Source organism: Salvelinus alpinus, chromosome 18, assembly GCF_045679555.1.
Source record: "Salvelinus alpinus chromosome 18, SLU_Salpinus.1, whole genome shotgun sequence".
In the NCBI taxonomy this organism is placed as follows: domain Eukaryota; kingdom Metazoa; phylum Chordata; class Actinopteri; order Salmoniformes; family Salmonidae; genus Salvelinus; species Salvelinus alpinus.
The window spans coordinates 47481644-47504376 of NC_092103.1; the positions used below are offsets into that span (position 1 = coordinate 47481644).

The 22733-nt window shown below is 47.6% G+C and overlaps 1 protein-coding gene across 1 annotated transcript; it reads left to right on the forward strand.

Moving 5' to 3' along the window:
• The first annotated feature begins 8450 nt into the window (after positions 1-8450).
• Positions 8451-9716, forward strand: LOC139543467 (basic salivary proline-rich protein 3-like). Its single transcript, XM_071349566.1, has one exon. It carries the CDS (start codon positions 8451-8453, stop codon positions 9714-9716), a length of 1266 nt encoding a protein of 421 aa, XP_071205667.1.
• The last annotated feature ends 13017 nt before the right edge of the window (positions 9717-22733 follow it).

Here is a 22733-nt window from a genome sequence, read left to right on the forward strand (position 1 = left end):
GTTCTGGAACAGGAGGAACAGAGGTAGTGGTTCTGGAACAGGAGGAACAGAGGTAGTGGTTCTGGAACAGGAGGAACAGAGGTAGTGGTTCTGGAACAGGAGGAACAGAGGTAGTGGTTCTGAAACAGGAGGAACAGAGGTAGTGGTTCTGGAACAGGAGGAACAGAGGTAGTGGTTCTGGAATGGAAGAAACAGAGGTAGTGGTTCTGGAACAGGAGGAACAGAGGTAGTGGTTCTGGAACAGGAGGAACAGATGTAGTGGTTCTGGAACAGGAGGAACAGAGGTAGTGGTTCTGGAACAGAGGTAGTGGTTCTGGAACAGAGGTAGTGGTTCTGGAACAGAGGTAGTGGTTCTGGAACAGGAGGAACAGAGGTAGTGGTTCTGGAACAGGAGGAACAGAGGTAGTGGTTCTGGAACAGGAGGAACAGAGGTAGTGGTTCTGGAACAGGAGGAACAGAGGTAGTGGTTCTGGAACAGGAGGAACAGAGGTAGTGGTTCTGGAACAGGAGGAACAGATGTAGTGGTTCTGGAACAGGAGGAACAGAGGTAGTGGTTCTGGAACAGAGGTAGTGGTTCTGGAACAGAGGTAGTGGTTCTGGAACAGGAGGAACAGAGGTAGTGGTTCTGGAACAGGAGGAACAGAGGTAGTGGTTCTGGAACAGGAGGAACAGAGGTAGTGGTTCTGGAACAGGAGGAACAGAGGTAGTGGTTCTGGTTCTGGAACAGGAGGAACAGGGATAGTGGTTCTGGAACAGGAGGAACAGAGGTAGTGGTTCTGGAATGGGAGGAACAGAGGTAGTGGTTCTGGAACAGGAGGAACAGAGGTAGTGGTTCTGGAACAGGAGGAACAGATGTAGTGGTCTGGAACAGGAGGAACAGAGGTAGTGGTTCTGGAACAGGAGGAACAGATGTAGTGGTTCTGGAACAGGAGGAACAGAGGTAGTGGTTCTGGAACAGAGGTAGTGGTTCTGGAACAGAGGTAGTGGTTCTGGAACAGGAGGAACAGAGGTAGTGGTTCTGGAACAGGAGGAACAGAGGTAGTGGTTCTGGAACAGGAGGAACAGAGGTAGTGGTTCTGGAACAGGAGGAACAGAGGTAGTGGTTCTGGAACAGGAGGAACAGAGGTAGTGGTTCTGGAACAGGAGGAACAGATGTAGTGGTTCTGGAACAGGAGGAACAGAGGTAGTGGTTCTGGAACAGAGGTAGTGGTTCTGGAACAGAGGTAGTGGTTCTGGAACAGGAGGAACAGAGGTAGTGGTTCTGGAACAGGAGGAACAGAGGTAGTGGTTCTGGAACAGGAGGAACAGAGGTAGTGGTTCTGGAACAGGAGGAACAGAGGTAGTGGTTCTGGAACAGGAGGAACAGAGGTAGTGGTTCTGGTTCTGGAACAGGAGGAACAGGGATAGTGGTTCTGGAACAGGAGGAACAGAGGTAGTGGTTCTGGAATAGGAGGAACAGAGGTAGTGGTTCTGGAACAGGAGGAACAGAGGTAGTGGTTCTGGAACAGGAGGAACAGAGGTAGTGGTTCTGGAACAGGAGGAACAGAGGTAGTGGTTCTGGAATAGAGGTAGTGGTTCTGGAACAGAGGTAGTGGTTCTGGAACAGGAAGAACAGAGGTAGTGGTTCTGGAACAGGAGGAACAGAGGTAGTGGTTCTGGAACAGGAGGAACAGAATTAGTGGTTCTGGAACAGGAGGAACAGAGGTAGTGGTTCTGGAACAGGAGGAACAGAGGTAGTGGTTCTGGAACAGGAGGAACAGAGGTAGTGGTTCTGGAACAGGAGGAACAGAGGTAGTGGTTCTGGAACAGAGGTAGTGGTTCTGGAACAGGAGGAACAGAGGTAGTGGTTCTGGAACAGGAGGAACAGAGGTAGTGGTTCTGGAACAGGAGGAACAGAGGTAGTGGTTCTGGAACAGGAGGACCAGAGGTAGTGGTTCTGGAACAGGAGGAACAGAGGTAGTGGTTCTGGAATGGAAGAAACAGAGGTAGTGGTTCTGGAATGGAAGAAACAGAGGTAGTGGTTCTGGAATGGAAGAAAAAGAGGTAGTGGTTCTGGAACAGGAGGAACAGAGGTAGTGGTTCTGGAACAGGAGGAACAGGGATAGTGGTTCTGGAACAGGAGGAACAGAGGTAGTGGTTCTGGAACAGGAGGAACAGAGGTAGTGGTTCTGGAACAGGAGGAACAGAGGTAGTGGTTCTGGAACAGAGGTAGAGGTTCTGGAACAGAGGTAGTGGTTCTGGAACAGGAGGAACAGAGGTAGTGGTTCTGGAACAGGAGGAACAGGGGTAATGGTTCTGGAACAGGAGGAACAGAGGTAGTGGTTCTGGAACAGGAGGAACAGAGGTAGTGGTTCTGGAACAGGAGGAACAGAGGTAGTGGTTCTGGAACAGGAGGAACAGAGGTAGTGGTTCTGGAACAGGAGGAACAGAGGTAGTGGTTCTGGAACAGGAGGAACAAAGGTAGTGGTTCTGGAACAGGAGGAACAGAGGTAGTGGTTCTGGAACAGGAGGAACAGAGGTAGTGGTTCTGGAACAGGAGGAACAGATGTAGTGGTTCTGGAACAGGAGGAACAGAGGTAGTGGTTCTGGAACAGAGGTAGTGGTTCTGGAACAGAGGTAGTGGTTCTGGAACAGGAGGAACAGAGGTAGTGGTTCTGGAACAGGAGGAACAGAGGTAGTGGTTCTGGAACAGGAGGAACAGAGGTAGTGGTTCTGGAACAGGAGGAACAGAGGTAGTGGTTCTGGAACAGGAGGAACAGGGATAATGGTTCTGGAACAGGAGGAACAGAGGTAGTGGTTCTGGAATAGGAGGAACAGAGGTAGTGGTTCTGGAACAGGAGGAACAGAGGTAGTGGTTCTGGAACAGGAGGAACAGAGGTAGTGGTTCTGGAACAGGAGGAACAGATGTAGTGGTTCTGGAACAGGAGGAACAGAGGTAGTGGTTCTGGAACAGGAGGAACAGAGGTAGTGGTTCTGGAATAGAGGTAGTGGTTCTGGAACAGAGGTAGTGGTTCTGGAACAGGAAGAACAGAGGTAGTGGTTCTGGAACAGGAGGAACAGAGGTAGTGGTTCTGGAACAGGAGGAACAGAATTAGTGGTTCTGGAACAGGAGGAACAGAGGTAGTGTTTCTGGAACAGGAGGAACAGAGGTAGTGGTTCTGGAACAGGAGGAACAGAGGTAGTGGTTCTGGAACAGGAGGAACAGAGGTAGTGGTTCTGGAACAGGAGGAACAGAGGTAGTGGTTCTGGAACAGGAGGAACAGAGGTAGTGGTTCTGGAACAGAGGTAGTGGTTCTGGAACAGGAGGAACAGAGGTAGTGGTTCTGGAACAGGAGGAACAGAGGTAGTGGTTCTGGAACAGGAGGAACAGAGGTAGTGGTTCTGGAACAGGAGGAACAGAGGTAGTGGTTCTGGAATGGAAGAAACAGAGGTAGTGGTTCTGGAATGGAAGAAACAGAGGTAGTGGTTCTGGAATGGAAGAAACAGAGGTAGTGGTTCTGGAACAGGAGGAACAGAGGTAGTGGTTCTGGAACAGGAGGAACAGGGATAGTGGTTCTGGAACAGGAGGAACAGAGGTAGTGGTTCTGGAACAGGAGGAACAGAGGTAGTGGTTCTGGAACAGGAGGAACAGAGGTAGTGGTTCTGGAACAGAGGTAGTGGTTCTGGAACAGAGGTAGTGGTTCTGGAACAGGAGGAACAGAGGTAGTGGTTCTGGAACAGGAGGAACAGGGGTAATGGTTCTGGAACAGGAGGAACAGAGGTAGTGGTTCTGGAACAGGAGGAACAGAGGTAGTGGTTCTGGAACAGGAGGAACAGAGGTAGTGGTTCTGGAACAGGAGGAACAGAGGTAGTGGTTCTGGAACAGGAGGAACAGAGGTAGTGGTTCTGGAACAGGAGGAACAGAGGTAGTGGTTCTGGAACAGGAGGAACAGAGGTAGTGGTTCTGGAACAGGAGGAACAGAGGTAGTGGTTCTGGAACAGGAGGAACAGAGGTAGTGGTTCTGGAACAGGAGGAACAGAGGTAGTGGTTCTGGAACAGGAGGAACAGAAGTAGTGGTTCTGGAACAGGAGGAACAGAGGTAGTGGTTCTGGAACAGGAGGAACAGAGGTAGTGGTTCTGGAACAGGAGGAACAGAGGTAGTGGTTCTGGAACAGGAGGAACAGAGGTAGTGGTTCTGGAACAGGAAGAACAGAGGTAGTGGTTCTGGAACAGGAGGAACAGAGGTAGTGGTTCTGGAACAGGAAGAACAGAGGTAGTGGTTCTGGAACAGAGGTAGTGGTTCTGGAACAGGAGGAACAGAGGTAGTGGTTCTGGAACAGGAAGAACAGAGGTAGTGGTTCTGGAACAGAGGTAGTGGTTCTGGAACAGGAGGAACAGAGGTAGTGGTTCTGGAACAGGAGGAACAGAGGTAGTGGTTCTGGAACAGGAGGAACAGAGGTAGTGGTTCTGGAACAGGAGGAACAGAGGTAGTGGTTCTGGAACAGGAAGAACAGAGGTAGTGGTTCTGGAACAGGAGGAACAGAGGTAGTGGTTCTGGAACAGGAAGAACAGAGGTAGTGGTTCTGGAACAGAGGTAGTGGTTCTGGAACAGGAGGAACAGAGGTAGTGGTTCTGGAACAGGAAGAACAGAGGTAGTGGTTCTGGAACAGAGGTAGTGGTTCTGGAACAGGAGGAACAAATCAAAATCAAATCAAATCAAATTTTATTAGTCACATACACATGGTTAGCAGATGTTAATGCGAGTGTAGCGAAATGCTTGTGCTTCTAGTTCCGACAATGCAGTAATAACCAACAAGTAATCTAACCTAACAATTCCACAACTACTACCTTATACACACAAGTGTAAAGGGATAAAGAATATGTACATAAAGATATATGAATGAGTGGTGGTACAGAACGGCATGGCAAGATGCAGTAGATGGTATAGAGTACGGTATATACATATGAGATGAGTACTGTAGGGTATGTAAACATAAAGTGGCATAGTTTAAAGTGGCTAGTGGTACATGTATTACATAAAGATGGCAAGATGCAGTAGATGATATAGAGTACAGTATATACATATGAGATGGGTAATGTAGGGTATGTAAACATTATATTAAGTGGCATTGTTTAAAGTGGCTAGTGGTACATTTTTACATAATTTCCATCAATTCCCATTTTTAAAGTGGCTGGAGTTGAGTCAGTATGTTGGCAGCGGCCGCTAAATGTTAGTGGTGGCTGTTTAACAGTCTGATGGCCTTGAGATAGAAGCTGTTTTTCAGTCTCTCGGTCCCTGCTTTGATGCACCTGTACTGACCTCGCCTTCTGGATGATAGCGGGGTGAACAGGCAGTGGCTTGGGTGGTTGTTGTCCTTGATGATCTTTATGGCCTTCCTGTGACATCGGGTGGTGTAGGTGTCCTGGAGGGCAGGTAGTTTGCCCCCGGTGGTGCGTTCTGCAGACCTCACTACCCTCTGGAGAGCCTTACGGTTGTGGGCGGAGCAGTTGCCGTACCAGGCGGTGATACAGCCCGACAGGATGCTCTCGATTGTGCATCTGTAGAAGTTTGTGAGTGCTTTTGGTGACAAGCCGAATTTCTTCAGCCTCCTGAGGTTGAAGAGGCGCTGCTGCGCCTTCTTCACAACGCTGTCTGTGTGGGTGGACCAATTCAGTTTGTCCGTGATGTGTACACCGAGGAACTTAAAACTTTCCACCTTCTCCACTACTGACCCGTCGATGTGGATAGGGGGGTGCTTCCTCTGCTGTTTCCTGAAGTCCACAATCATCTCCTTTGTTTTGTTGACGTTGAGTGTGAGGTTATTTTCCTGACACCACACTCCGAGGGCCCTCACCTCCTCCCTGTAGGCCGTCTCGTCGTTGTTGGTAATCAAGCCTACCACTGTAGTGTCATCCGCAAACTTGATGATTGAGTTGGAGGCGTGCATGGCCACGCAGTCGTGGGTGAACAGGGAGTACAGGAGAGGGCTCAGAACGCACCCTTGTGGGGCCCCAGTGTTGAGGATCAGCGGGGTGGAGATGTTGTTACCTACCCTCACCACCTGGGGGCGGCCCGTCAGGAAGTCCAGGACCCAGTTGCACAGGGCGGGGTCGAGACCCAGGGTCTCGAGCTTGATGACGAGTTTGGAGGGTACTATGGTGTTAAATGCTGAGCTGTAATCGATGAACAGCATTCTCACATGGGTATTCCTCTTGTCCAGATGGGTTAGGGCAGTGTGCAGTGTGGTTGCGATTGCGTCGTCTGTGGACCTATTGGGTCGGTAAGCAAATTGGAGTGGGTCTAGGGTGTCCGGTAGGGTGGAGGTGATATGGTCCTTGACTAGTCTCTCAAAGCACTTCATGATGACGGAAGTGAGTGCTACGGGGCGGTAGTCGTTTAGCTCAGTTACCTTAGCTTTCTTGGGAACAGGAACAATGGTGGCCCTCTTGAAGCATGTGGGAACAGCAGACTGGGATAAGGATTGATTGAATATGTCCGTAAACACACCAGCCAGCTGGTCTGCGCATGCTCTGAGGACGCGGCTGGGAATGCCGTCTGGGCCTGCAGCCTTGCGAGGGTTAACACGTTTAAATGTTTTACTCACCTCGGCTGCAGTGAAGGAGAGCCCGCAGGTTTTGGTAGGGGGCCGTGTCAGTGGCACTGTATTGTCCTCAAAGCGGGCAAAAAAGTTGTTTAGCCTGTCTGGGAGCAAGACATCCTGGTCCGCGACGGGGCTGGTTTTCTTTTTGTAATCCGTGATTGACTGTAGACCCTGCCACATACCTCTTGTGTCTGAGCTGTTGAATTGCGACTCGATTTTGTCTCTGTACTGGGACTTAGCCTGTTTGATTGCCTTGCGGAGAGAATAGCTACACTGTTTGTATTCGGTCATGCTTCCGGTCACCTTGCCCTGGTTAAAAGCAGTGGTTCGCGCTTTCAGTTTCACGCGAATGCTGCCGTCAATCCACGGTTTCTGGTTTGGGAATGTTTTAATCGTTGCTGTGGGTACGACATCGTCAATGCACTTCCTAATGAACTCGCTCACCGAATCAGCATATTCGTCAATATTGTTGTTGGACGCAATGCGGAACATATTCCAATCCGCGTGATCGAAGCAGTCTTGAAGCGTGGATTCAGATTGGTCGGACCAGCGTTGAACAGACCTGAGCGCGGGAGCTTGTTGTTTTAGTTTCTGTTTGTAGGCTGGAATCAACAAAATGGAGTCGTGGTCAGCTTTTCCGAAAGGGGGGCGGGGGAGGGCCTTATATGCGTCGCGGAAATTAGTATAACAATGATCTAGGGTTTTTCCAGCCCTGGTAGCACAATCGATATGCTGATAGAATTTAGGGAGTTTTGTTTTTAGATTAGCCTTGTTAAAATCCCCAGCTACGATGAATGCAGCCTCAGGGTGTGTGCTTTCCAGTTTACAAAGAGTCAGATAAAGTTCGTTCAGGGCCATCGATGTGTCTGCTTGGGGGGGAATATATACGGCTGTGATTATGATTGAAGAGAATTCCCTTGGTAGATAATGCGGTCGACATTTGATTGTGAGGAGTTCTAGATCAGGTGAACAGAATGACTTGAGTTCCTGTGTGTTGTTATGATGATCACACCACGTCTCGTTAATCATAAGGCATACCCCCCCGCCCCTCTTCTTACCAGAAAGATGTTTGTTTCTGTCGGCGCGATGCATGAAGAAACCAGCTGGCTGCACCGACTCCGTTAGCGTCTCTTGAGTTAGCCATGTTTCCGTGAAGCAGAGCACGTTGCAATCCCTGATGTCTCTCTGGAATGCTACCCGTGCTCGGATTTCATCAACCTTATTGTCAAGAGACTGGACATTGGCGAGTAGTATGCTAGGGAGTGGAGCGCGATGTGCCCGTCTCCGAAGCCTGACCACGAGACCGCCTCGTTTGCCCCTTTTACGGCGTCGCACAGGGTCGCCGGCTGGGATCAGATCCATTGTATTGGGTGGAAGGCAAAACACTGGATCCGTTTCGGGAAAGTCATATTCCTGGTAGGAACGATGATGAGTTGACGTTAATCGTATATTCAGTAGTTCCTCCCGACTGTGTGTAATGAAACCTAAGATTACCTGGGGTACCGATGTAAGAAATAACACATAAAAAAACAAAATACTGCATATTTTCCAAGGAACGCGAAGCGAGGCGGCCATCTCTTTTCGGCGCCGGAAGGCGGTAGTGAGGTAGTGGTTCTGGAACAGGAAGAACAGGAAGAACAGAGGTAGTGGTTCTGGAACAGAGGTAGTGGTTCTGGAATAGGAGGAACAGGGATAATGGTTCCACTGTACACAATACTATAACTGACAGCACCAGTAGAAGAACTGGACTGTTAACAAGGGACGGGCTGGATGAACATGTATCTGCTACTTGTACATATGACAATCCAGCTGTACACAAAGGCAGTGTACAACCACAGTAACAACAAACTATTAAGACCCATATATACATGTCACACAACTCACGGTGGGTATCCACACCATCCCACCAGTCCAGAGGGTACCCACACCATCCCACCAGTCCAGAGGGTATCCACACCATCCCACCAGTCCAGAGGGTATCCACACCATCCCACCAGTCCAGAGGGTATCCACACCATCCCACCAGTCCAGAGGGTATCCACACCATCCCACCAGTCCAGAGGGTATCCACACCATCCCACCAGTCCAGAGGGTACCCACACCATCCCACCAGTCCAGAGGGTACCCACACCATCCCACCAGTCCAGAGGGTACCCACACCCTCCCACCAGTCCAGAGGGTATCCACACCATCCCACCAGTCCAGAGGGTATCCACACCATCCCACCAGTCCAGAGGGTACCCACACCATCCCACCAGTCCAGAGGGTACCCACACCCTCCCACCAGTCCAGAGGGTACCCACACCCTCCCACCAGTCCAGAGGGTACCCACACCATCCCACCAGTCCAGAGGGTACCCACACCATCCCACCAGTCCAGAGGGTACCCACACCATCCCACCAGTCCAGAGGGTACCCACACCATCCCACCAGTCCAGAGGGTACCCACACCCTCCCACCAGTCCAGAGGGTACCCACACCCTCCCACCAGTCCAGAGGGTACCCACACCATCCCACCAGTCCAGAGGGTACCCACACCCTCCCACCAGTCCAGAGGGTACCCACACCCTCCCACCAGTCCAGAGGGTACCCACACCATCCCACCAGTCCAGAGGGTACCCACACCCTCCCACCAGTCCAGAGGGTACCCACACCATCCCACCAGTCCAGAGGGTACCCACACCATCCCACCAGTCCAGAGGGTACCCACACCCTCCCACCAGTCCAGAGGGTACCCACACCCTCCCACCAGTCCAGAGGGTACCCACACCATCCTACCAGTCCAGAGGGTACCCACACCCTCCCACCAGTCCAGAGGGTACCCACACCATCCCACCAGTCCAGAGGGTACCCACACCATCCTACCAGTCCAGAGGGTACCCACACCCTCCCACCAGTCCAGAGGGTACCCACACCATCCCACCAGTCCAGAGGGTACCCACACCATCCCACCAGTCCAGAGGGTACCCACACCATCCCACCAGTCCAGAGGGTACCCACACCATCCTACCAGTCCAGAGGGTACCCACACCCTCCCACCAGTCCAGAGGGTACCCACACCATCCCACCAGTCCAGAGGGTACCCACACCCTCCCACCAGTCCAGAGGGTACCCACACCATCCCACCAGTCCTGAGATAAGAGTGCAGTTGTTGATGGGCAGAGGTAGATGTTGCTGTCTGCCACTGCCTAGGGAGACTGACAGTATTGTGTGACCTGTATAGTCAAGAGGATCTGCAGATATCCGGCCCCCTAGTAACCTCCATAGCAACCTATCAAGGCACAGATCACACAGGTCACATAATTTGAGAGACAGGTTTATGGTACCCCCCTAGACTCTCAGGCTCCAGTCGTTGAGGGATGGGGAGTGGAGTGTGCAGTTTAGGGTTGTGAGGTGCTGATACTGTAAGTCACCAGCAGGGAATTCGTAAGTGCAGCCTGTAAAATAACTTATGCCTCTTAGAGATGTCAGTGTGACTCTTCAATTAGTCACACATTTGAAAGGCCTATGCACAATTCTCTACATATGTGTCTCTGTTACAGACATGAAGTCTGTTAAGAATTCAGAGGCATGATGGGAAATTATATATCTTCTCCTGTCCTAAAACATATCCTATTGTCTTATCCAGCCCCCAGTCCTAGTGAATCCCCAAATCCTGACTAACTTTATTCTGTAATCTATAGGTTGCATTATCAAAGCACATCTCTCGCCTATGCATGTCAAAATACAGCGATAACAATTCCCCCCGCTTCTCTGCGCTGTCTCGTACTTGCTGCCCATATGAGGCTTCGGTAGAGAATGTGTGATCAACAGACGCTGTGAGAGTGGATATGAATATTTTTTACAACAGAGTTGGTACCCGTTAAGATACCTTGATATTTAAACTATTTCCAGTATCCACCCCCCCCCACCTCCCCACCCCGTTATTCATGAGCTGATCTGACATCTGTATAATCAGCAACTAGATTTCACCAAATATAGAAGATATTCTGTCAGGGTGGTGGTGGTGATGGTGGTGGTGGTGGTGATGGTGATGGTGGTGGTGATGGTGATAGTGGTGATGGTGGTGGGTCCCGGTCGTTGAGTCCTGATGGGGTCTGGTGATAGCCACCATAGTGTTGGGTCTGGAGCCTGAAGTAGAAAGCCCTGGCCTCTGGGTTGTCTCTAGTTGACCTTCACCTCTTCTTACCCAGAGGAGCTTTTGATGAGACTTATGAGGGGCAGAGTAGTGCAGACAGGGATTGCTGCTGTTAGGCCTAGGCCTGCCTGTGGACCAGGACTTAGAGTTGTAGCTCTTCCCCCGGGTGGTAGACCCCAGACTGGGTGAAGAAGGCCAAGGTGCGGGTCACAGGGAAGGAGCCGTCACAAGGGAGCACCAGCAGATTGTCGTTTTTCAGGCTGAGGCGGTCTTGGTCTCCACGGCACCCAGAACTCACAGTGAGATTCAGGAAGTCCAGCTCCCAGTCAGACTTCCACTACAAAGTATTATGTTTATCTCTATCTTCAAACAGACAAATACAAAGAACCTCCCGGGTGGCGCAGTGGTCTAGGGCACTGCATCGCAGTGCTAGCTGCGCCACCAGAGTCTCTGGGTTCGCGCCCAGGCTGGGCTGGGTTCGCGCCCAGGCTCTGTCGCAGCCGGCCGCAACCGGGAGATCCGTGGGGCGACGCACAATTGGCATAGCGTCGTCCGGGTTAGGGAGGGTTTGGCCGGTAGGGAGGGTTTGGCCGGTAGGGAGGGTTTGGCCGGTAGGGATATCCGGTAGGGATATCCTTGTCTCAGTATGTATAAAATAAAAAAATAAAAAAATAATGTAATAAAATGTATGCACTCTACTGTAAGTCGCTCTGGATAAGAGCGTCTGCTAAATGACTAAAATGTAAATGTAAACCTTTAGCTTCCGTCTTTATTCCCGAACCTCCGTCTTTATTCCTGAACCTCCATCTTTATTCCTGAACCTCCGTCTTTATTCCCGAACCTCCGTCTTTATTCCCGAACCTCAGTCTTTATTCCCGAACCTCCGTCTTTATTCCCGAACCTCCGTCTTTATTCCCGAACCTCCGTCTTTATTCCCGAACCTCAGTCTTTATTCCCGAACCTCCGTCTTTATTCCTGAACCCTGTTCTTGGACGAGCAGGACTGATCAGGCTCTTCAGAAGCTGCAGTCTCCCTGTGGACATCTCAGAAATGTGCAGGTTTTTAGATTAACTATCTTCAAAGTAATGACTCGGGACATCGGGTTTGATATGAAAGTTTCTTTTAGTAATAATACTTGTTCACGTTACATTTACAAACTTTAGATTCTACAGAACAATGAATAATGAGTTGCTAGCGGAAAGGAGTCAAAATAATCACCTGTCAATTGTACTTAACTAGCTCGTTCTCTCTCTACTTCCTGTCGCAAGGCATTCTGGAACTTGCAGTCAAAAGCCTAATTCAATACTAACCAGTACAAAATATGTATGTAGTTCTCTCAATCTCCAACACACAAATTCTAATACAATTACAAATATCTTTAGATAGAGCTCGATAAATTAACTAAAACATTAACTCTGTAACCCATTAAAGTTACAACACAGGTATCTGTCAAAGTCTGTGATGTAGACTACCAGAGCCTCAGTAGCCAAATTCATAGTCGCGGTTATGGTATCTGATGCTGGTGAGAGACAGGTTGGGGTGCTTCTCAGGTATCCGGATCTAGCCAACAGGCAGGTGGCGGTTAACTCCGGAGAGAAGATACTGTAATCTTGATCGGATGTCATTCTGTCAATGAATGAACACAAACCGAAGACAGATTCCTGCTAGTTTATTATTTTACTACACTGAACAAAAATATAAATGCAACACGCAACAATTTCAAAGATTTACAGTTAATATAAGGACATATGTCAATTTAAATAAATAAATTAGGCCCTAATCTATGGATTACACAAGACTGGAATACAGATATGCATCTGTTGGCCACAGATACCTTTTTTTTTAAGTTAGGGGCCTGGATCAGAGAACCAGTCAGTATCTGGTGTGACCACCATTTGCCTCATGCAGCGTGACACATTTCCTTTGCAGAGTAGATCAGGCTGTTGATTGGTGGCCTGTGGAATGTTGTCCCACTTCTCTTCAACGGCAGTGCGAAGTTGCTGGATATTGGCGGGAAATGGAACACGCTGTCGTACACGTCAATCCAGAGCATCTCAAACATGCTCAATGGGTGACATGTCTGGTGAGTATGCAGACCATGGAAGAACTGGGACATTTTCAGTTTCCAAGAATTGTGTACAGATCCTTGTGACATGGCGCTGTGCATTATCATGCTGAAACATGATGGCGACGGATTAATGTATTTATATTTATTAAGGATCCCCATTAGCTGCTGCCTGGGGTCCAGCAACATTAAGACAGTTATATATGGCACGGCAACGGGCCTCAGGATCACATCACGGTCTCTCTGTGGGTGACATGTCTGGTGAGTATGCAGGCTGGTGAGTATGCAAATTACCATGGATAAAATGCAATTGTGTTCGTTGTCTGCAGCTTATGCATGCTGATAGTATGACCCCACCGCCACCATGGGGCGCTCTGTTCACAACGTTGACATCAGCAAACCGCACACCCACACGACGCCATCTGCCTTCTGCCCGGTACAGTTGAAACAGGGATTAATCTGTGAAGAGGACACTTCTCCAGCGTGTCAGTGGACATCGAAGGTGAGCATTTACCCACTGAAGTCGGTTACGACGCCGAACTGCAGTCAGGTCAAGACTCTGGTGAGAACGACGAGTTTCTGACAGTCAGTTTCTGACAGTTTGTGCAGAAAATCTTTGGTTGTGCAAAGCCACTGTTTCATCAGCTGTCCGGCTGGCTGGTCTCAGACAAACCCGCATGTGACGAAGCCGGATGTGGAGGTCCTGGGCTGGCGTGATTACACGTGGTCTGCGGTTGTGAGGCCGGTTGGACATACAGTACTGCCAAATTCTCTGAAACAACATTGGAGGTGGTTTATGGTAGAGAAATTAACATTAAATTATCTGGAAACAGCTCTGTTGGACATTCCTGCACTCAGCATGCCAATTGCATGCTCCCTCAAAACTTGAGACATCTGTGGCATTGTGTTGTGTGACAAAACTGCACATTTTAGAGTGGACTTTTATTGTCCCCAGCACAAGGTGCACCTGTGTAAAGATTATGCTGTTTAATCAGCTTCTTGATACGCCACACCTGTCATGTGTATGGATTATCTTGGCAAAGGAAATATGCTCACTAACAGGGATGTAAACAAATTTGTTCACATGGAACATTTCTACAAAATCTCTTATTTCATCTCATGAAACATGGGAGCAACACTTTACATGTTTCAGTGTCGCTTGGTAGAATCTTGTCAGGTTCTTGTCATAGTTTTATCATGTCTATCTGGCTATCCAAATAGGATCTTTGGACAGAGTTAGCTAGCTAGCGGATAAACAACCCATCAAATGTTCATGCCTGCCGACAGCAAAACGAAAAAGCCCAGTGAAACTTCAGCTGTTATCGTACTCTTGGCGGTTTGTCCAGTCGGAAGACGGCAAACAAATGCATCTAAACGATAGTAGACGTCCAATAAATGTACTAGTAAGCTAGCTAGCTGCAAACAGTTGGTTCCGTAGCAAACAGGAAGAGACTATAAGGACACATGACGCTTAAACAGACTCGCAAAAACCCTAAAACTGACCCTGACCTAATGAAATATCGCCCCCAGCAGCAAATGTGTTGGCCAACCGGAAATATTATGATGTCAGAGTGGCTATAAGACCCTCTGTAGCTTTTACCCGGTGGTGATGTTCTGTTATCTCCACCCGGCACAGCCAGAAGAGGACTGGCCACCCCTCATAGCCTGGTTCCTCTCTAGGTTTCTTCCTTGGTTCTGGCCTTTCTAGGGAGTTTTTCCTAGCCACCGTGCTTCTACACCTGCATTGCTTGCTGTTTTGGGGTTTTAGGCTGGGTTTCTGTACAGCACTTTGTGACATAAGCTGATGTAAGAAGGGCTTTATGAATACATTTGATTGATTGATAGCATAGAGCAATGACAATACATTTGTGACAACAATCTGAATACTATTGTTTGTCTCCACAATGACAAATATCTCCATAATATACCCCACATTTTCTAACATGGTGAGAAACTTGGAATACTGGTCTTAGGAGACTATCGCTCCCACAAATATTTGGATTGTCATTGGCTACTGAAAAATCTGAGAACAATTCTCTGCGGGTCTAGAGAGGTTCCTCTGTTCGGTGTGGCTCGGTCTCTCTAATCAATATAGGCTGTGATGTCCCCCCCCCCCCCCCCTCAGCAGGATGAACAATGCAGGGCGAGGGGCTCCCTGATGTCTCTTCGCTAGGCTGAACCCAGCAACGGTCAGGCCTTTTGACGTGGCTGCTCAGAACAATGGTCGTTTGGGCTGCCCTAGCTCGTATGAAGGTCTGTGAGGAGGAGGAGGAGGAGGGGGGGGGGGGGGGGATAGGATGATGATGATGTTATTTAGTGTGATCCACAGTTTCAGGCTAATGACGCAATTAGACGGCATTTTCGATCACAACAAACATGGTTCGATTTTGTTTACAACCGAATAACTATCAACCCCTATCACACTTTGCTTTTCCACTTGTTTCTAGTAAGACTTAAATCGTTCAAAGGTGAATGAAGCGCAGACAGTCCAGACTGACCCGACATCATCTTCCATGTAGTGGGTCAGGTTTATTGAAGCCACAAGGGCTCTTTCTTCTATATTCTTAGGGGGACACAATTAATCCTCAATACACACAAAAAAAAAAAAAAAACACTTCGCAAATCACATTTTCAAGAGCATATTAATCAATATTCAATAAAAAAAAAAATTAGAGACAGCTATTGAGTAAGATGATAAACCCAGAGAGAGAGAGAGAGAGAGAGACCCTCTTCAACATATATATCAACGAATTGGCGCGGGCACTAGAACAGTCTGCAGCACCCGGTCTCACCCTACTAGAATCCGAAGTCAAATGTCTACTGTTTGCTGATGATCTGGTGCTTCTGTCACCAACCAAGGAGGGCCTACAGCAGCACCTAGATCTTCTGCACAGATTCTGTCAGACCTGGGCCCTGACAGTAAATCTCAGTAAGACCAAAATAATGGTGTTCCAAAAAAGGTCCAGTCACCAGGACCACAAATTCCATCTAGACACCGTTGCCCTAGAGCACACAAAAAACTATACATACCTCGGCCTAAACATCAGCACCACAGGTAACTTCCACAAAGCTGTGAACGATCTGAGAGACAAGGCAAGAAGGGCCTTCTATGCCATCAAAAGGAACATAAATTTCAACATACCAATTAGGATCTGGCTAAAAATACTTGAATCAGTCATAGAGCCCATTGCCCTTTATGGTTGTGAGGTCTGGGGTCCGCTCACCAACCAAGATTTCACAAAATGGGACAAACACCAAATTGAGACTCTGCATGCAGAATTCTGCAAAAATATCCTCCGTGTACAACGTAGAACACCAAATAATGCATGCAGAGCAGAATTAGGCCGATACCCACTAATTATCAAAATCCAGAAAAGAGCCGTTAAATTCTACAACCACCTAAAAGGAAGCGATTCCCAAACCTTCCATAACAAAGCCATCACCTACAGAGAGATGAACCTGGAGAAGAGTCCCCTAAGCAAGCTGGTCCTAGGGCTCTGTTCACAAACACAAACACACCCCACAGAGCCCCAGGACAACAGCACAATTAGACCCAACCAAATCATGAGAAAACAAAAAGATAATTACTTGACACATTGGAAAGAATTAACAAAAAAACAGAGCAAACTAGAATGCTATTTGGCCCTAAACAGAGAGTACACAGTGGCAGAATACCTGACCACTGTGACTGACCCAAACTTAAGGAAAGCTTTGACTATGTACAGACTCAGTGAGCATAGCCTTGCTATTGAGAAAGGCCGCCGTAGGCAGACATGGCTCTCAAGAGAAGACAGGCTATGTGCACACTGCCCACAAAATGAGGTGGAAACTGAGCTGCACTTCCTAACCTCCTGCCCAATGTATGACCATATTAGAGAGACATATTTCCCTCAGATTACACAGATCCACAAAGAATTCGAAAACAAATCCAATTTTGATAAACTCCCATATCTACTGGGTGAAATTCCACAGTGTGCCATCACAGCAGCAAGATTTGTGACCTGTTGCCACAAGAAAAGGGCAACCAGTGAAGAACAAACACCACTGTAAATACAACCCATATTTATGTTTATTTAATTTTAACTTGTGTGCTTTAACCATTTATACATTGTTACAACACTGCATATATATAATATGACATTTGTAATGTCTTTATTGTTTTGAAACTTCTGTATGTGTAATGTTTACTGTTCATTTTTATTGTTTATTTGACTTTTGTATATTACCTACCTCACTTGCTTTGGCAATGTTAACACATGTTTCCCATGCCAATAAAGCCCCTTGAATTGAATTGAATTGAATTGAATTGAGAGAGAGATAGAGAGAGAGACAGAGACAGAGACAGAGAGAGAGAGAGAGAGACACGGAGAGAGAGAGAGAGAGAGAGAGAGAGAGAGAGAGAGAGAGAGAGAGAGAGAGAGAGAGAGAGAGAGAGAGAGAGAGAGAGAGAGAGAGTGGTGAGCAAATATTGAATGTGAAGTGATGTAATGATCGTTGCTAAGTGGAGCCTTTAGAATGCTTAGAATTCTAATGATAGAATGTTTAGAATGCTTAGAATTCTAATGATAGAATGTTTAGAATGCTTAATATTCTAATGATAGAATGTTTAGAATGCTTAGAATTCTAATGATAGAATGTTAAGAATGCATTAGTCAGAGCTATAGAGTTCCCTTCAGGGACCTCGCTAACAGTGGCTCTGAATACGATACTCTTATCTGTAGGGTCCTATTCACTAGGCCCCAAACGGAAGAAAAACTGACTAAAAAAGGAAGGGGACTAAATGATTTTGTCAAATTAGAGACACACATTTTTGTTTTTATTTCCATTGCGAATAGTTTTGGAACGGACGGCGTGCACTAATGAATATGTTACCCAGGTGGCAATGCAGGCAGGCCTCACAAACTAGGGTGGTTTAGAAAAACTAAAACACCACTATAAAACTGCAACCACTACTGTCTCCTCTCGTAGTATCTCTTTCACCACTACTTGGCGAGCAGGTTGGGTTTCAGGTAGAAATTGTTTAGGGTGTGTTGCGAGAGCGAAGCTATTTAAAGACAAGACGGTGACATGATCTGAAAATGTATAATTAGTTGAATGGAGGAAGTCGACTGGCTATTGAGGACTGCGTAAGACTATGCAATCAATGGAGTTAGAATTGAGTATGAATAACTATACAGAAAGTTACTTTGCTGCGTCGCAGTGGCAAACCCTGACTACATGACAATACATTTATAATATTGCAATATAATAATATATTAATAATATTGTTTCAAATAGTCCCTTTCACACAATGTAAAGAGAAGGTCAACTCTGAATGTGAGAGTCAGACATGTGTAACACTACAGATGAATAGATTTGAAGAACCAAATTGTAAAACTACATATTCTACAATGACTGTCCTAACAACTATTTACCAATTAAAAAAGTAAATTATTCACGTAAAACGGTGCAAATTCATAATTACTGAGCTTTTCACTGGGCAAGTTTGAGCGGATCATTTTTGTCGTCATTGATCGCTGCCTTTCAAAGAGTGTTGCATTATGGGGTTAAATATTGTCAGACTAGCTCAATAGAGATATATTGTATCTGTGCCATTATAGCTTGATGTGACAGCTTTGGATATCACCATTGAGGCACTTCCCCATTTAGTAAGTAGTACATTTTCTTCACGATTGTGTCAAATCGTGTGATCTAAAGGTCATGAAGTTTGGACTGAAGTCAACTGCAAGTTTCGAGTTGTCACGGCCGTTTAAAGGAGTGGACCAAGGGGCAGCGGTTTGAGCGTACATACTTGTTTAATATAAGAATTCGCCACCAAAACAATAAACGAACACGTGACGCCAACCTAGTGCTAACCTAACCGTGACGCCAACCTAAGTTAACTAAACATGGACAACTACCCACAAAACCAACCTGGCAAAATGGCAACCTAAATAGGCTCCCCAATCAGAGACAACGATAAACAGCTGCCTCTAATTGGGAACCCATCCAGGCCACCATAGACCTACATTTACCTAGACAATACCAAATCCCCATAGATAAACAAAAAACCCTAGACATGACAAAACCCCTAGACAATACAAAAACTAAACAAACCACCCTTGTCACACCCTGACCTAACCAAATAATAAAGACAGCAAATATAACTAAAGTCAGGTCGTGACACTAGTGATGGGGAAATTAAGCTTCTTGTGAAACATTGAGCATTTCTAGCCAATTGTGTCGAAAATAGATTCATTACTGGAGACTTTGATCAACACGGTGTACACTAGTGCCACCTGCTGGTTACATTTTTATTTTTTATTTTTTAGAACAGCCAAATTATTATAACGCGTGCCCAGAGTAGCTTTTTGGTCTTCTACAGAAACCAATAACAAACCAATCAGGTGGCTGTTCCACAAAAACCGTCTGACGTGATTGATCACTTGCTTCTGATTAAGTAATACAAGCGTCGGGCATACTACTTTCGAAAGTAAACCGCTTTACCGATGTATGTAACCACGGTTATGTGATCTATCGGATCACCCCAATACAGTATCCTTCCATGCGGCAGGATACAGTCCGAGTAAGGATTTCAGATTAGTCCCGTGTACTGCTGTGGATGACCCCCGTTAAAAATAGCCCCCGTCGCACCACTTACACCTCGTGTCCTATTTTTTTTGAGACGCAGTAGATCACCGACACAAAGAGGATTGGAGTGATCCGATACCTCACGTAACCGTGGTTACATACTGTATCCTTCATTATGTAGTACTATACTGAATCACTAATATGGTATCACAATTACCAGATCAATCATTGAACTAACCACGGCTAGACAAAAAGCAAAGTCCTGTAGGACTGAGATCAAGGCAGTCATGGTTGCTATAGTAACACCCAGCACGGCCGTCCCGACCTCATTGGCGGCGGCAACATTGACTTGATAGTACCTAAAAAATAAAAGTTGCTAGACGATGCCCAACTGGTCAAGGTACAAACCTCATTGAGGGGGAGCTCCTCAGAGCAGGGCCCGTAGAGTGCACCAGTACATCAGAGGTCAGAGGTCGGCCTGCCCTCTGATATGCTGTAGTAATAGTTCCCACAATCCAATGTGAGAGTCTGCTTTGATAAGCTGTTGCCCAGAACTCACTCTCACCGTAGCAGATGAACATCTGACCAGACTGTCGTATTGTCTGTGTCTGTGTAACATAATGTCCAAGGCCCAGCACAATTTGGGGGGAAACCAAGCTCACCTGCAGCCATGGGAGGGGCCTGTAGCCATGGGAGGGGCCTGCAGCCCTGGGAGGGGCCTGCAGCCATGGGAGGGGCGTATTCCGGACAAATGTAAGTGTCGGTTCACATGTACAGAGACGGAAACTGGTACAAAATATCAAGAAGGTAGATTAGGCTAGCTAGCTAGCTGCTCCAAGCTATTGAATAGCCACATGTATACTTCTGATAGAGTCTTCTGATCGAGAGGCTAGCTGCTCCAAGCTATTGAATAGCCACAGGTATACTTCTGATAGAGTCTTCTGATCGAGAGGCTAGCTGCTCCAAGCCATTGAATAGCCACAGGTATACTTCTGATAGAGTCTTCTGATCGAGAGGCTAGCTGCTCCAAGCTATTTTTTTTATTTTATTTTACCGTTATTTTACCAGGTAAGTTGACTGAGAACACGTTCTCATTTGCAGCAACGACCTGGGTAATAGTTACAGGGGAGAGGAGGGGGATGAATGAGCCAATTGTACACTGGGGATTATTAGGTGACCGTGATGGTTGAGGGCCAGATTGGGAATTTAGCCAGGAGACCGGGGTTAACACCCCTACTCTTACGATAAGTGCCATGGGATCTTTAATGACCTCAGAGAGTCAGGACACCCGTTTAAAGTCCCATCCGAAAGACGGCACCCTACACAGAGCAGTGTCCCCAATCACTGCCCTGGGGCATTGGGATCTTTGTTTAGACCAGAGGAAAGAGTGCCTCCTACTGGCCCTCCAACACCACTTCCAGCAGCATCTGGTCTCCCATCCAGGGACTGACCAGGACCAACCCTGCTTAGCTTCAGAAGCAAGCCAGCAGTGGTATGCAGGGTGGTATGCTGCTGGCTATTGAATAGCTGTGGGTATACTTCTGCGAGTATACACTCTAACATAGAGCTCTTACCAAGCGAATCCTCTCAGGAACACACTGAGAAAAAGAAGAGGGGGAAGTAGTACGATGACCCCTGTATAGAGTATGGTTAGGGTGGTGAGTTACCCCTGTATAGAGTGGGGTTAGGGTGGTGAGTTACCCCTGTATAGAGTGGGGTTAGGGTGGTGAGTTACCCCTGTATAGAGTGGGGTTAGGGTGGTGAGTTTCCCCTGTATAGAGTGGGGTTAGGGTGGTGAGTTACCCCTGTATAGAGTGGGGTTAGGGTGGTGAGTTACCCCTGTATAGAGTGGGGTTAGGGTGGTGAGTTTCCCCTGTATAGAGTGGGGTTAGGGTGGTGAGTTACCCCTGTATAGAGTGGGGTTAGGGTGGTGAGTTACCACTGTATAGTGTGGGGTTAGGGTGGTGAGTTACCCCTGTATAGAGTGGAGTGGTGAGTTACCCCTGTATAGAGTGGGGTTAGGGTGGTGAGTTTCCCCTGTATAGAGTGGGGTTAGGGTGGTGAGTTACCCCTGTATAGAGTGGGGTTAGGGTGGTGAGTTACCCCTGTATAGAGTGGGGTTAGGGTGGTGAGTTACCCTGTATAGAGTGGGGTTAGGGTGGTGAGTTACCCCTGTATAGAGTTGGGTTAGGGTGGTGAGTTACCCTGTATAGAGTGGGGTTAGGGTGGTGAGTTACCCCTGTATAGAGTTGGGTTAGGGTGGTGAGTTACCCTGTATAGAGTGGGGTTAGGGTGGTGAGTTACCCCTGTATAGAATGGGGTTAGGGTGGTGAGTTTCCCCTGTATAGAGTATGGTTAGGGTGGTGAGTTACCCTGTATAGAGTGGAGTGGTGAGTTACCCCTGTATAGAGTGGGGTTAGGGTGGTGAGTTACCCTGTATAGAGTGGGGTTAGGGTGGTGAGTTACCCCTGTATAGAGTTGGGTTAGGGTGGTGAGTTACCCTGTATAGAGTGGGGTTAGGGTGGTGAGTTACCCCTGTATAGAGTTGGGTTAGGGTGGTGAGTTACCCTGTATAGAGTGGGGTTAGGGTGGTGAGTTACCCCTGTATAGAGTGGGGTTAGGGTGGTGAGTTACCACTGTATAGAGTAGGGTTAGGGTGGTGAGTTACCCCTGTATAGAGTGGGGTTAGGGTGGTGAGTTTCCCCTGTATAGAGTGGGGTTAGGGTGGTGAGTTACCCCTGTATAGAGTGGGGTTAGGGTGGTGAGTTTCCCCTGTATAGAGTATGGTTAGGGTGGTGAGTTACCCTGTATAGAGTGGAGTTAGGGTGGTGAGTTACCCCTGTACAGAGTGGGGTTAGGGTGGTGAGTTACCCCTGTATAGAGTGGGGTTAGGGTGGAGAGTTTCCCTGTATAGAGTGGGGTTAGGGTGGTGAGTTTCCCCTGTATAGAGTGGGGTTAGGGTGGTGAGTTACCCCTGTATAGAGTGGGGTTAGGGTGGTGAGTTACCCCTGTATAGAGTGGGGTTAGGGGTGGTGAGCTTCCCCTGTATAGAGTGGGGTTAGGGTGGTGAGTTACCCCTGTATAGAGTGGGGTTAGGGTGGTGAGTTACCCCTGTATAGAGTGGGGTTAGGGTGGTGAGTTTCCCCTGTATAGAGTGGGGTTAGGGTGGTGAGTTACCCTTTACACTGTAAAGAGCTTTGGGTGTCTAGAAAAGTGCCATGTAAGTCCAATCAATTACTATTATTAAATGTTTTGCCATCTTACATAGCTTGAAGACCATGCCTTTGTAGAGGCAGAAACTGGTACAAAATACCAAGAAGGTAGATTACAAGGATATGCACAGTTCAGTGGAGGCTGGTGAGAGAAGCTACAGGAGGAC

Excerpts from the sequence above, each read along its gene's own strand:
- LOC139543467 (XM_071349566.1), top strand. The coding sequence starts at position 8,451 with ATGTCACACAACTCACGGTGGGTATCCACACCATCCCACCAGTCCAGA.